Consider the following 16,287-nt stretch of genomic DNA (forward strand, 5'->3'; position numbering starts at 1 on the left):
TGCAGGGAGAGAATACAGAAAGACACTGACTTGAGTTTTCAAATCCAGTAAAGCCTCAGATAAGTTTATGGGGTGAAAACACAAGAAATGAGACAGCAACTTGTTTGAGGCTGAGGTTATTGTCTCTTCCAGCGTAAACACTACAGTAATGGAGCCGCTGCACCACTGCAGGAGATGCGCAGAGATCAATTATACTCTACTCAAAATAGATCAGACGGGTTTCAGAGGGCCATGCAACACGGACTAGTTATTCTGACCCATATACACACAATCTGAAAGAAAAAGAGATGGAGAGAAATACTCTAATGGTTCAAAGACCTAGAGAACTCCTTTCAGTCTAGTATGAGCTTGTCTTGAAATACACAGCATTACGTCATAAGGTAACAGTGCTGGTATAATGATAATAAGAGAACTAATCAGAATTTAATTAACACATTTAATAAATAAAAAGGTGTTGAGCAAGTTAAGCCATTTCTTTTTGTGGTGTCATACCAAGTTTCCCTACGGAAGCCCATTTTTAGTAATTGCAACTTTATCTCACAACAGTGAATATTTCTTAAATTGCTCCTGTCTATCACACGATTATAATTTTAATTATTCCAATTTCTCTTCCTGTCCGATTGACCGCTCGTGTCTCTTCCCAACGGACATGAGCAGACCTCTGAAGGACGAGGAGAATAGGAAGAACTTATGACTTGAAATGTCACAAATGTTGACTTTATTTCACACAAAACACGAGTAAAGTTTACTTTTAACTTTCTCACAACTACCTGATGCAGAAATCACCTACATCAAAGCTAACTGGACCAACATTTCTCAAGTTCAATAAAAACAGATTCTGTCTGAAGATGCATCACATAATCAAATATGGGCACAAAGTGAGAAGTGGATACTAATGATGTAAACATAGACAGCAGTACTTACTCTAATAATTCATAATTTGATTTCTTATCCAGGGCGTTACCACGCATGTCCCTGAAAAACCTCCTGAAACAGAGAAGAGGAAAGTGATTTGTCTTAATTCAATCCTTAGTTGATAAAAGTCATTGGAAAACACATTACCATTCAAAAGCTTGGGGTTGGTAAGTTTTGTTTTACTGTTTTTTGAAAGAAGCCTCTTATGCTTACTAACTCTGAGTTCATTGGATAATACAGTGTAAATTAGTTTTATACATTTAAAAACTACTGAACAACAGTAATATTGTAAAATGTTAAATAACGCTTTTCTATTTTATTATATTTTCATGAATTTTCAGCTCTCTGTGTTCAGTCTTCAGTGTCACATGATCCTTCAGAAATCAAGAAACGTAATCCTATTATTATGTTAAAAACAGTTGTGCTGCGTAATGTAATGTGTATCACACATACCTGATTTCAATGCAGCCTAGTTTAAGTGCTATTTCTTGATCAACTTGATCGGCAATCGCCATCATATAATCACTTTTCACCTGGGCATAACAGAGAAATATTAGTCTAGGCAAGGAGAAAGACACACGGTGATACTGACTGTACAGGATGGATGATGACAGAATTTATAATTTCACGCCTCCTCAGCAGACCGAGAATGCTTGTCAAATAAATAAAAAATAAGACAATGATGAGTATCAATTTATAAGAAACACAATAATATAGAGCTAATTTGCTATTGATGAAAAAATAATGAAGGTGGATAACTGATGAAGCACTACTTTCCTCTCAATCCATGCTATTTGTAATTCATTTGTCTTCATTTATTTTGTATAGATCGTCACACATGGACCAGGTGGAATGGGTTTGTGCAACTACAATAACAATAACTTATATAAAGGCCAGTCACTTGTCATTTAAAGGGGTGATGGACTGAGAAATAAAAATCTTCTTGAGCTTTTGACATCTAAGAGGCTATCATGTTATAAGAATATTCTGTGTAGCTTGTGATAAAACCGGATCGAGCAACTGAGCAAAACAAAATATTGTGAAGTGCCTGGTTGTGGAAGAAGACAGTCGCTCCATATACTTCCTCTGGATTCCAATAGGAATGCATTTTTAAACTTTTTAATTTAATTTTTAATAAACTATTTTTAATGACGTTCCAGCTGATGAGGGTAAAACATTGTCCGTCTGTTCGCTTAATTTCACTGAGGATTGTTTTGTAAACAAGACTGGGTTTGCAGACCGATTAAGAGTAAAGAACGGTGCTGTGCCGTCTATATTGGATCTGACAGGAATTGTGCAACACACGGACTCTGGGTCAAACATGTATGGGCGAATCATTCCGGTTGCCATTTTAGAGCACTGGACATTTTCAAAACAATTTCCTCCACGTGCACCGACGAGTGAGTTGAAACTCATTATAATATGCAAATCTGTTATCCACTCACAGCAGTGGGCGTTTACTTCCAAGTCTTCAGTGTGAGACGCCCATAAAAACCGAGCGTTTTTGAGCTAGGCTCAAAACTTGGGTAGAAAATAGCCTATTACTTATTCATTTTGATGTTTTTGAATGTAAAAACCAAGCGAAACGTCATAAGTTGACCTCAGACAACAATATAATACAATTTTAAAAGCCAGTTCATGACCCCTTTTAGCGTTTTATAATGTTTGTAAGCGCATGGTTTGATCTTTGTAACCTGGCAGTGATCAAACCAGTCATGGACCCTGAGCCTTGAACACTAGCCTGGTAATACCAAGCTCTGCTACTTCGTAGACAGAGTCTGGAATGACATAATTGAAAAGTGTTTTCTTTCTCGCCGGGGCGCTTGTCTGAAGTATAAAATCATTGGTTACCCATGAGCCAATCACATAACACAATCACCTCTCTCTCCAAATTAAATATCGCATCCATTCAAAATGTTTAGCAAACACTCTTCTTGTTCGGGCTTCAGTTTGCAGCTCTCAGCCCTTCCTCTGTTCGTTGATTGGCCACCTGTTTTCAGGCCAGAGGAAAACCGAGACATAGGTCGCTATCTCAGACGGAGTACAGAAGCGAACTGAAATTGAGCAGAAGTACGAAGTCTGACGTAGTCAGGCTAACTGAACACTAAACCACCACTCAATGTGGGTGAATCTCATGAAAATTATTATTATATTACAATTCCTTACTGAGAATTGGGAGTGTACTTAGAGAGAGGGAGTACTTAGTTTTACATTACATCTATTCATTTAGCTGACGCTTTTATCCAAAGCGACTTACAATTGCTATATATGTCAGATGTCGCATGCCTCTGGAGCAACTAGGGGTTAAGTGTCTTGCTCAGGGACACATTGGTGTCTCACAGTGGATTTGAGTCCAGGTCTCTCACACCAAAGGCATGTGTCTTATCCACTGCGCCATCACCACCCTCTTATTATCGTATTGAGACAATGAAGTCTACAATATAGTATAAGTTCTACCTTTTTTGATTTTGGGGTGAAACATTAACAAAATGTTTGCCAGCAATACACAGGCTGCCAAATTAAACTATTAAATCACCTGATGATAAAAGTAGTTAAGAGTTGGCTGGTCCTCAGTAAACTTGTTTAAAAATCCTTTAGGCAAGTATCGAATCCGTAGCTCATATCTGGAGAGAGAAGAGAGAGAATGAAAGAAATGATCAAATAACAAAACACACATGCTGTCAACTCAACCTGAAGTCGGCTGTGAAAGCAGCTCTCACACCCCCTGACCAATCACAACAGATGCTTTAGAAAATAAAGCCCTCGGGTTGAACATCTTCACCGTGTGTCCTGAATCTTTAACAAAGACGATGATTCTGATTATGGAGCTGTTTACTCATCTTCCCTCTGTCTCATACGTGACTGATTAGAGATGCCGGTGAGACATGATCTTCTCAAGTCTGCCAGACAACACAATTACTGTGGTATCAGCAGCTGTCTGTCTGGGAGGTAAGAATCACACCCAGTTCTCTCACAGCTGGCTCACTGTCTGCTCTCAATTACACTAAATTAGTTCAACACATCTCTCTCTACCTGAAAACGAGCCAGAATGCTGTGGCACCTGCCTCACACGTTCAAAACAATTATGTTCTCGAAATCGACTGGGGATGATGTACCTGGAACCGGCTGCCATCTGCCTCAGATATGATGCACAGAACATAAAGACAGAATGAGTTTCTAATAGTTTTAAAATGCACTGTGGAAATAATCTGTGATATTCTTGATTCCTTATAAGCTACATGAGTGGAAGAGGGAAGGGAAGTTATTTTTGTCTGTTTTTTGAGCACAACAAGCATTCTCGTCACTTCTAAACCATTAAGGTTAAACCACTGTAGTCAATTGGACTATTTTAACGATGTCTTTGCAACTTTCAAGGCCCAGAAAGGTAGTAATAATGTTGCTGCCTATGGCTGGATCAGAACCTCTCGAATTTCATCAAAAATATCTTCATTTGTGTTCCGATAATGAACGGGTTTGGAACGACATGAGGGTTCGTAATCAATGAGGGAAATTTCATTTTTGGATGAACTATCCCTTTAAGTTTAGTGCATATGCTTCAGCATTTTGCATAATATCACCTGTGTAGGTGTAGGAAACCAAATTTTAAGTAATTTAAAGAAGAATTCATAACAAATTAGGAATATATAATGAAAAAAAGTCAGAAATGTACACATAAAATGAAAATGTGTGAATGTACATTGCATTTTACTTGTATTTTATACACACACTATTTGTATGATACTATATAAAAGTGTGTTTTGGAGAAGTTAAAATAACTCCAGTTTGAAGTTCTGGTTTAGATTAGTGTATCACTGTAATTTTGGCTGTGCTGAATAATATTTTTCCATGTGGGAAACACGATCATAGACCATGAAAAACAAGAAGTAGCCTACAAGTCTGTTTCTTTTCCATTTCTTCAGAAAGTAAAAAGGAGGAATTTAACCTGCTGATCTGCATTCGGAGAGGGTAAAATGTCTTGCTTTAAAGCAAATGCTGAACTTATTATCAGAGCTCTGTTTTTCATTATAAAGACATGCTGGAGGGCGAACAGAATCCAGCTCATCCTTTGAACTGCGGACTTCCCCGTAAATGCATAAAAAGCCCATTCATACATAATGAACGGTTGAAGAAAGAAGATGGGTGAAACAAGCTTCGGGCTGCGTGTAAGGGATATAAACAATAGAGCAATTAAGCAGGGACTGCTTTGTTTAGCTTCATTAAGATAAAACTCACTACGACTAGCCACATTCATTATGAAGCTCCGCCCACTGGGTCAACCTCATTTTGATGCAGAATTATACACCCCCACTGCATGAATTATACATAAGCCATTTTATCATTCTTTCATCCTATAAATATGAACAGCATGTTCACTCCGATAATGCTTTACAACAGAGCGATATGCAGCGTCATCCTAAAAAAAACAGACATGACCCACATTTTCAAAGTACATATTGGATATAAAGATTTTGTAACAGGAATTATGTCTTATACAATGAAACATGGGAAGGTTTGCATAATTGAACACCTTTCTGAACGGTCTTAGGCTTGAACCATCAAACTTTTTTAACATAAAAGGTTCTTTGGAGTTGAGTAAAGAACCCTATACTTCATATATAGGACCCCAATGAACCCTTTTTTCTAAGAGTGAGGGATTACAGAAATAAGTGATGGCACACACGTGGCAACATAGACCTGTCAGAAACTAAAGCATGTGCATGATCACTTCCTCTGCAGAAAGCACATAGTTCTGCTTTCTTTTATTTATAAGTGCATATGAAAAAACATGTTTGATGATGAGAGCATATTCAAAGTAAAATACTAAAAAGATATCTAAAAAGTAAGATGGTCACTATAAAGTTGACATACAGTTTTTACAATAAAGGATTTAATTCTGAAATGAGCAAATGAAATAAAAAAGAAATTTTTTAAAGAAATTAAAACTTTTTTCAGCAAAGATAAAACTTGATCGTATAGAGCCATTTATAATGTTCGAAAACATTAAACAAGCTTTAGTGACCCCAGTTTGACCTAAAACTTCCAAACACTCTCCTTATTTGTCATTGGTTGAAAAACAGATAACCTGCCCGAGCACGAGCAGAACTACACGACTCAGCTGGTCATATGATCTCAACATGGCAGCCACTGAGAAGTATAAACGGGTCAATGACCATGTTACCACGAGTCATAATATTTCTTTTATGGTTATGATATCGGCATTAAAACAATGACTCACCTCCAGTCGTCCTGAGGATGGCTGTGCTCGTACCGCTCCCTCACATGAGACACGCCCATGTCGGGGTGGAGCCAATGAACTTCACCTGTTCTCAGCTGGCAAAGGCGCAGACCAAAGCAGGACACACACCTCACCTTATGGATGTCCACGATCTTCTGTATAATGCCCTGAAAACAAACAAACAACAATTTGGTGACAACATAATAGTACACTATAGAGTTTCGAAAATATTCAAAGCAGGACACATCTCAGTGAATCTGAGAGAATATTCTGAAGGAAACGGTTCAAAGCCAGAAGAGTTTCAGTTGAATCTTTCTTTGGTCAATGTGTCGTATTACGGGGTCAGTAAGTTCTTTGGTTCTGTGGGATTTGTGAGAGAGGAGATGGATGAGAGAGCAAGAAAGAGCAGGATGTTCAAGTGTCTGCTGCCGCATAATATATGATGTCTAACAGGATGGAAAAACTGTTATTTAATTTATTATGCAAATTGCAAAATGCATGAGCCATGAGGAAATAACTGATAAGTCACATTAGTGTGTGATTAATTATATTTCATGGCCATTATCTTTTCTATTTCCAAACAGACATCGCACTACATAATGTAGCATGTCTAAAAAAACAAATAACATTTGAAAAATGGGAAAACATGGATAAATGATAGGGCTTTATCACACTAAAACCACCTGGATAAACTCTCACAGATTACATCTGAGATGTCGACTTCAATCAATTTCATTTACTGAATTCGTGCATGTAAATGTGACATTTCTGTGGCAGTTGTCGATTTAGTGTTGGCCAGGTTTGGATGAGGTTCAGACCTGGTCTGTCTAAAGAGCATAAGATGTAAACCTGCATAAAACTGAGACGACGGCAGATATGTGAGGGATGAAAGCGGGACAATACGCTTTGAAGTAACAATGGCTACTTGGCTTCAAAAACCAACCTCATTAAATAATTTAGAGTAGCATACCATTGTCTGAGGGGGTTTTACCACGAGTGTTCTAGGCCACGGAGAGCTGTATTCTGAATAATGCTGAAAAACATGAAGCTCAGAGGAAGTATCATCTTTAGTCTTACACAGGAATGTTTGTGGTGTCAGTATCAAGAAAACGAATGCATCAATAAGATGTATCAATCAGTATTCAGACTAAACCACTTGAAACATATGGATTCTTTTTAGGATCTTTTTGAAGCGTCAAAGTGGTATTTGTCAATGGAGGGACAGAAATCTCTCAGATTTCATTAAAAATATGTTAATTTGTGTTCCAGAGATGAACAGGTCTTTTGGCTTTGGAACGACATTGGAGTGAGTAAATGATGCCAGAACTCATTTCTGGCTGAACTAACCCTTTAATAAGACTTCTACTAAGTTCAAAAACAACAATTAAACATCACAAGTAAATAATTTAGAACTCAGTAACTGAAAATAGTCATCTTAACAATAAGGAAAGCATGTAATAAATGAAACAATACTTACTGATTTACCAAAAAGCTAATATGATGACCTATCGTTTATCTGTTTGCATTTAATAATGACAATATAACTGTAATTATATTGCTAGTTTTGGAAAGAAAATAATATTATTGAATAATAAAAAAATGATTGCCTGATAACAATAACATAATTTGTCCAATGGCCATGCCTAACAATGGTTTATCTTACTTATCTTAATATGGGTTATTTTTATGTCATGGATGAGAACTAACATCAAGATGTATGGAGGGATTATTGGGACAGATTGAAAACTAAAAGTCTGAAAATCCTAAATCCTAAATGGCTGAAAACCCAATCCTAAATACCAAAAGCGCAATCCTAAATCCCAAATTCATTTCCGACTTATACTTTTAGTTTCAAATTTAGACTTTTGGTTTTCATTTCATTCTTTTAGTTTTCAATCTGTCCCAATAATCCCTCCATAGTACTAAAATCTGCTTCAAAATCCCAGTGCCGTCCTCATCGTGTAAAGCCCGCCCCAACGTTTCTGATCGCTGCCGCGATTTCGACGGATTGGAAATGGGCTTGAATGTGCTCTTTGCCAGACTAACTTTCAGAGCAAATCTAAATTTGCCAGAAGTTATCTGGGTTTTCCCAGGCTAACTAAGTTGTACTAAATAACATAATATAATGAAAACAATTTCAATTTCAGTTTTTACCAAATATTAATAGGCCCGCCATTAAATAATATAACACCCTAACTCTAATATTATCAGTCTCAATAAGACCATGACATTGCATTTCTCTCTCCTGTATGAAAATGATATGGTCATCCCTAAAAGTTTTGAATTTTCTATGCTGGAGAACAAATTAGTGGGTGACCCAGTCGATCAGCAGACTCACCCTGACATCAGTTGAGTCCCCGTGTCGGATGTTGCTGGACCATGTGCAGGGTTCACTACTGCTCTCGAAGTAGTGGAAGACTCTGAGCACGCGCTCCAGAGGCCCTGCTGTCCGCTCCATCCCTGCGCTGAAGCGAGGCTTGACCCCCTGGTTCAGGGCATGGGTCAGGTTGGGGTCCAGGTAAGCCGCTGCCATGGCTTTGGTGGGTGCTAACTGTCTGTCATATTCTGCAAAAAACAAAGTTATACATGTAAACAATAAGATACGAGAGGCTGTGCTGTATCTGAATAAGTTACGGCTGAAGGGCGTTGTTAGGCATTATGCGCAGCAGAGTACCTGCAACCCCTTCAGCACTTGTCTCGATTACCTTATTGCTTTTATAAAATGGTTACCACACAATAAAAATAAAGTAAAAAAAAAAAATGTATTAGTGCAACTTATTTGAAGTAAAATCACTAAAAGCCTTCCTTTCGCCAGAAAAAAAATAGTCCCTGACAGTGAACAGCAACAACGTTCCAATGTGTAATATGCATGAAAGCTCAAATAAAAACAACATAGGAACTGCAGTGTTGTGCAGTGATAAACAGAACCGGTGGGTGAAGTGGTAATAGCCGTGTTTTATCATGAATAAAGCACAGCTATTGACCAATCAGAATCAAGGACTGGAACTAACCGTTTTATAAATACTGAAATATTTCCATTTGTTAACATTAACTACATAGTGTTTCAATTATTATTATAAGAAACATGTCTATATCATTTATCGTTACAGAACAATTGATTATTATAAATAGGGGCTTTCACATCAGAGGAACCTTTTCATAGTTCCTAGAACTATTGGCGAAAGTACTCGAATTTTTCCCTGTTTGCACCGCAGGAACTGGAACGATTTTAGTTCTAGGAACTCCTTCAGAGTAGGGTCTAACCCAGCATGAGTCGTAAGTATGCGCTGATTGGCTGAGCGCACACGAACCACCAGTACCAGCCATTTTTAAAAAGACAGTGTAAACAGACTATAGCCTATATATTTACTCCAGAAACGAACTTAACGAACAAGGAAAACAGTTATAGATGGGCCTCATAACCCTTAAGTTGACGAGAAAATCCAATGCAACTTGGGGACCAAGCCAAACATGATTATGTATTTCTGCTCAGCTAGCGATATTGGACATCAACCAGACGGCACACGCTAACAACTTTTCATTACCGTCTACTTTCTATGTATAACAGTTCTCTCAAAAAAGTATAAGACCGGACTGTTAGACATATCCTAAACTATATGAACACAGAGAATGCGAGCACTGTGTGCACTCACAACATGTCACTTCAGAGTTCCTACTGGCGGTGAGAACTTGACGAGAACACAACCAAGAAAAAAGTTCCTAGGCGAACCATTAGTTCTCGGGAACCACCCTAGTGGCTAGTTCCTAGAACTGTCCGGTGTGAAAGCCTCTATTATCATTGGTTCTGATAATCAATCAAATGGTTATCATTTTTTGAGTATGGGAAAGCTATACTAAATGGTCAGTTTTAGTGAATATTCTAGTTCAAAATAGAAAGAAGGAAAAAAAAAACATTAACATCCATAGCACAACACATAGATAAATCAAAACACACTGACAAGACAATGAAAGCTTTCAGTAGAGTCGCTTCAGAGGTGTCACCTTAACACAACTACTAAGGCAATGAACGGCAAAGCCTTGGATCAACGCTGATAAAGCTGAAGGTCTGATCAGCACAATATTTGACTGTCAGAGCTTAATTTACAGCAGGATGCTGCAGACACTAACAGGAGGTTTGACTCCTGGGAGGATATAAGGGAAAAGGTCCAGACACCAACACCTCAGAGGGACAGATGTCTCCTGCAGGCATGCCAGACGAATGGCCTTGGGGACTATGATAATGTCAGATATTCTGCCAAAAAAGCTTCAAGTACAACAATCCACGATGGCATTCCAAAGCCGCAAGGTCAACACCACAATGGCTGACTGTTTCACGACAGCTAAATCAGCTCAAAACATTCCCACGATTTGTCTGCAGCTCTATTATAATGGTTAGCAGCTAAGCATATTGGTGGCGACAAGACTACATGGTCATTTTTGTAAAATAAACCATGAACAAAGCAGATGAGTGGTCAGTTGCCTTGGACATCATTAATTATTTCACCAATCAGTTTCAAGCATTCCACAGAGATACTGGTATATAATATGGTCAAACTAAATTAAGGTCACCAACACAATAATCCCTGCAAATGGGAAATTAAATCAGTGTGAAACAACCGTTTTATAGTGGTTTTTAACTTGGCTTTAGTTCATTTTGAGCTTCTCTCCTACCTTTTCTGAAGAAGGGCCAGCAGGTACACGCCAGCGCTGATCTCAATAGTTCAGGGCTCAAACGGCCCTCTAAAAACAGAAACAATGATCTGACGGAAGCACTAAAGTGCAAAGCACACATAAACTTCGGTGGGTCCAAAGGACGTCAACAAAACGTTAAATCCACGTTGTCACGGTCAGTTTTTGGTACACATTTCGGACACAAATTCCAGCCCTCACATATTCAAACAGACAATCCATTTTAGTAGCTTCCTCTGTGTGACATCACATCCTGCTTATCATAATGTGTCCAGACTGGCCCATGGTTCTTGTAACCGGTGATACAGTTCCTGTATGCTTTCTCTGAGGAGACCAGGAGAATACACAACACTTCCTGACAAGACGATCATGAGTCAAAGACCTGGATTCAAAACCACAACACTCGAATTAAACCAGCTAATAGACCACAGTCACACGCACCAGCCTACACACACACACAAATGTACTCACTCGCCCACAAGTAAACACACGTGGTTCAATAGGACCTTGGTCAGGAGGAGGAGTTCACAATCACATATATCTGACTGATAACAAAGGCACCTCTCGTTTACATCTCTTTCAAATTCTAGCAAATATCATCTGAATGTTGTATTTCTGCTACATTCTGTGACATAATAAAACATCAAAATTATTTGGATTACAGTCTTGAACAATAGGCGACCTTTGGAAGAGTCAAAATGTGGGAGTCAAAAATAAAAAAAAAACGACTGAACCGTTATGAATCCTGACACTAAATATGGAGCAAAATGTAATTTGAAGTGCTTTCACTGTAACACCTGAGAATATTAGGCTATATTTAGTTGTGCTATTTCCATAGAGGAAATAGGTCCAATGGCATAACATTGAATAAAACAAGAAAAATGACTGAATGGTAGTTCATTCACTGTGCATAAGATTATTCAGATGAATGTTCTTGACTGCACCAGAGGCAAGAGAGAGAAGCTTTGTCTCAGTCGGATTTTCCCAAATCTGCAGCAGCCTAAACAAAAGACCCGTGATACAAAACTTTAAAGTGCAACTTACAATGCGTACAACATTTCAAATGTCAGATGAGCATTATAGGATGTTTGCTATAGTTATGCAATGGTTGCTCAAATAGAACATGGCAAACGATGAGACAAAAACAATTTATGCACCAAGTCTTAGCTAAGCTAAAGCCAAAGCCAAGGGCTAAGCAAGCAACATTTTTTTTTAAAGAGACAAAAAAACAGAAACAAAACAATTGACCAAACATGCAAAACCTACATAATTTATATAAAACTAAAGTCATTGCTTTGACACATTGGTATCATACTGTACTCATTTTAGTAAGCATGTGCCGCGTCTTCACCTTATCTTTCTCCCAGCAAGTCTTTTCAAAGAAATCTCTCAAATCTCTGCCAGAGAGACTGGACACCACACAAAAAGCTCCAGTATCTGAGCTCAAGAAACGTAAGTTGAGACCTCTGATAGTGAGAGTGGTCTCTTTCAGTATCTCCTTCTCACTTAAGGTTTATTTCACTGGCTTCTCCACAGCCATAGGTTAAACTTAGATGATGACTAAAGAGACTCTTTTCATGGGGTAATTCAGCACAGACCCATAGGTAGAGAATTCGGTTTCGTCTCACAATATGACACCAATACACATACAGATTATTTGCAGCAAACACAAGCCTCGAAGAAAGTAAAAGGGGGATGGTTCTGTGCCTCTGGAATGGTTTATCCCAATTCCAACTCATTTTCTTTACAGACAGGAGTGAAAGAGAATGTCAGAGAGAGGGAGAGATATTGACATTTCTTTGTCTTTTTTTTTTTTTATGTCATGTGTTTGTATTGTTTTTTATTTCTTTATTTTACTTTCTATTTTATTCGTTTTGTACAGCACTTTGGTTCCACTTGTGGTCTTGAAAGTGCTCTATAAATAAAGTTGAGTTGAGTTGAGTTGCGTTATTAGATCTTAAACCCTTGTGTAAGGTGTGACAAAAGAAAAGGTGCAGTTTTCATCTCTCTTTTCTTGTTCCTCTTCATGTACTTTTGCCCTTTCATCGTTAATGGTGTCCTGATTTCTTTGCCCTTGGCTAACAGAGGTCAGTTTCCAACTTTTTATGTGTATTACACCGTATTGCAACTAAATCTACAATGAAAAATATGATTTTGGTACTTGTTCAAATTACTTAATTGAAATTAGCTAAAGCAACAATTGCTATACATTTTGTCCTAAATTAATTGCATTGGGTTCAATCCACTTAAATTTATAATGGAAGTTTACTTAATCCGTTTGTGTTGAGATTACGTAAATTATTTATTTTTGTTGCTTTAACTGAAACTGAATGGAGGAAACAGGATTTTTTCCCCAGCATGCTTTGCATTTGGCTAGATCAGGAGAGTAAATGTTGAAACTAAGTTTTTGTTTTTGAGTGAAAGGAAACACCTGGTAATGTTTAAACTTCCATGTTTTAATTATAGGCTAACATATCGGTAACTGCCAAATAAAAACTCAAAACAGAAATACAGAACAGAAATAGCTTAAAAAAAACCTAAGTTCAACAAAAAATATGTTTAAATGAAGATCCACAAAAATTGTGTAACCACTTGCATTAAAAAAAATAAAAACACACACTTTTAATGGCTATAAAATCTGTATTTGGTGCAATGAAAAAGGAAACTTATCGTGGTGAGAGAAGCTAGCCATGCAGGAGGTTTGATTTTATCTATGGCCTGGACAGTTAGAGAGGAAACAAAAGGAATTAGCAGTTTATTAGGAGTTTAACACACTTTTTTCAATGCAATAGCTGTGAAATAGGGCCCAAGAGTAAATTGAAATTGGCTGTCAAGCTGTGTGCCTTTGGTATATTAACTTGTAAAGGCATATAATCTCCAATTAACATCAGTATTGCTGAGATTTTATTAACTTAGCTATAAACAAATGGTAATTTTCCAGCAATTAGTAAGTCTGTACTGTAGGAAAGCTAATATCAGGAATGCCTAGCATTTTATAAGTTATCAATATGTCTGAATGGGCCAGTAAAATAAATAATAAAAGTGTAAATATTTCTGCACCATGCAATGAAACTCATAGATCTCACTGACAATAAATAAAAATATATTCACTATTCCATTTGAGCCAAGCTTCTCACATACACAATCAGTGTAGCTCAGGTGAGAATTCACCCCTCAGTAATGAAGCAACACTCCACCTACATGACTGCTCTTACACTGATGTCAGCGGAGAGATAATCAGGCTCTCTGATTGTTCATTAAACTCAGCCTAATGAGCTGGAGCTCATAGACAGCGAGTCGATGTCTCAGCCCTATAATACAGAAGAGATCCTTCAAAACTTCCTGCTCTGTGAGGCTGTTTTTCATAGAAACCTCGTCAAAAAATTAATAATTGAAAGAAATAAGCAAATTTGAATATCTTTGCCCAGACTTGTACACAGGACAACAATATAAATCTGGAACTTCTGGAATCAGGAAGGCTAAACCTAGTCATACAGGCCGCACATTCCATAGCAAATGCAAGTAAAAAATAAATAAATAAATCTTTGGTTAGTGACTAATAAATTACATGATTCAAGTCAGATTGCAAAAATTATAAACTGACCCTTGCTCATGTAAGTGAATTGCGATACAAATCAAAGACTAAACTGCCTACTTTGGTACTATACACTACTGTTCAAAAGTTTGGGGTCACTATGATTTTTTTGAAAAAAATTAATACTTATATTCAGCAAGGATAAATTAAATTGATCAAAACAGACAGTAAAGACATTCAAAAATCAAAGGTTCCACAAAAATATTAAGTAGAACGACTGTTTACCACATTGATAATATTAAGAAATGTCTATCGAGCACCAAACCAGCATTTTAGAATGATTTCTGAAGAAACCTGGAGTAACGGCTGCCGAACATTTAATGTTACTACTATATAGTAATATTAATTCATGTATTTACTGCATTTTTAATCAAATAAATACAGCCTTGAGAGCATAAGGGCTACTTTTATTCTTTCAAAAACAACAAAAAAAACCTTTGAACAGTAGTCTAATCCATAGCTAAATAAATTGAAGGTCTAACAGGTTGTCGACTCCGGTATTGACACTGGAATATGGCCAATAGATTCACTGTAAATAAATATTTTCAAGATTTGTTATCACAACATTTTTTTCTTTTGTCAAATCAACTTAAATAATTTATTTAATTGAGATAACTTATTGTTTTAAGTTTCTGATGATTAAATCAATCTCCTTCATTGTATTAACTCACTTTTTCCAGTTTAATACACTTAAAATTTTAAGTCAACCAGGTTACTTACTTTTTTAAGTTAAACCAACAATATTTTTTTACAGTGTTATACAAAATATCACAGATAGATCCTGAAAGATATAGCAAACACTAGTGAGTGAATCACTTCACTTTTATCTCGTAGTCGTACCATAAATAAAACTACTCTAAAACATGAAGGACTGAAGCAATTTTGTGAGGAAAAATAAGTGCCATAAAACAATGTAAGATTGTAGTGGCACAGCCCTACAAATATAGATAATGTGCTAGAAGGCATCAGCCGAGATATTAAACTAAACCCAATTCAAAAGCACCTCTATTGAGAGCAAATACCACAATAAAGGTCTGTAGCAAAAACCTAGAGACCACTGAGAGGTCATATCGGACCTCCTACACCGTTCTCCTAAACCTCCTTTAAAATCAATACACCACATCCTGTGAAACAGACCGAGCGTGAAACAGTATCGTGGAGGTTTTCTGGAAGAGGTTTACAGTGCTGTATCTGGGTGACATACTTGGCAGAGGGGGAGGGTAGGAGTAGACGCTGGCTCCTCGTGCCCAGCACAGCGGGAAGGGATTGCAGCCACTGCTCTCCATCCGCTGGCCTCCTCTCTCGTCTCTCTCCCAGGCCCAGCGGCTCTCCGACTCCCTGACACAGTCATAGGGAGCAGGGGGTGACCCCGGCCCAGCGCAACGCACTTTGACCAGGCCACCAGGGATGGCCCTCAAAGGCTTGTGGCGGGGCGTAGTGTGAGGTCACGGGAAGGTGATTGGTCAGCTGATGCTCTAATCCAAAAGTGCGAAAAACATGAAGTGATCCAGAAGAGCATGAGGTAATGGGAAAGAGGGTGGACACCAGGTAGATACAAATGCAAGGTGTGTTGGTCTTGTTTCTGAAAACCACTAAAAATCGCATTGGGGAAATATCCAAAAGTGACCGGGAAATCCCACAGCTGTCCGGAGTATTCCAGAGAATGGATGCAGAGGACAAGCCTGGAACAAAAGTAGAAACGTCGACAAGAATAATCCTCACATGCTAAAATGCTTCCTTTTAGCTGCCTTTCTGAGGTTCATCCAGATAAAGAGAGACTGCGGTGACGGAGTGTGTAAGTTTCACAATCCGGCAGAGTGTGTCAGGAGAGAAAGTGTGTGTAACAGGGAGG

The 16,287-nt window shown here is 37.8% G+C and overlaps 1 protein-coding gene across 12 annotated transcripts in view; it reads right to left on the reverse strand.

The window, feature by feature from the left end:
• The window catches only part of ptk2ab (protein tyrosine kinase 2ab), a 63,118-nt gene that overhangs the window by 36,844 nt on the left and 9,987 nt on the right, over positions 1–16,287 (reverse strand). For 4 of the 12 annotated variants that reach the window (XM_089117771.1, XM_089117774.1, XM_039680095.2 and 1 more), the window contains exons 1-6: positions 10,823–11,297; positions 8,490–8,716; positions 6,152–6,318; positions 3,452–3,539; positions 1,369–1,448; positions 925–987 (exon numbers count right to left, since the gene is read on the reverse strand). In XM_089117771.1, coding sequence (XP_088973897.1) covers positions 925–987; positions 1,369–1,448; positions 3,452–3,539; positions 6,152–6,318; positions 8,490–8,716; positions 10,823–10,943 — 746 coding nt within the window. In that variant the 5' untranslated portion in view covers positions 10,944–11,297. Of the gene's footprint in view, positions 1–924; positions 988–1,368; positions 1,449–3,451; positions 3,540–6,151; positions 6,319–8,489; positions 8,717–10,822; positions 11,299–15,639; positions 16,247–16,287 lie in introns of those variants that run through there. The other 8 variants (XM_089117769.1, XM_089117770.1, XM_089117768.1 and 5 more) reach the window with 5 other exon arrangements.

Source organism: Pimephales promelas, chromosome 12 (assembly GCF_988280905.1).
Source record: "Pimephales promelas chromosome 12, fPimPro1.hap1.1, whole genome shotgun sequence".
Classification (NCBI taxonomy): domain Eukaryota; kingdom Metazoa; phylum Chordata; class Actinopteri; order Cypriniformes; family Leuciscidae; genus Pimephales; species Pimephales promelas.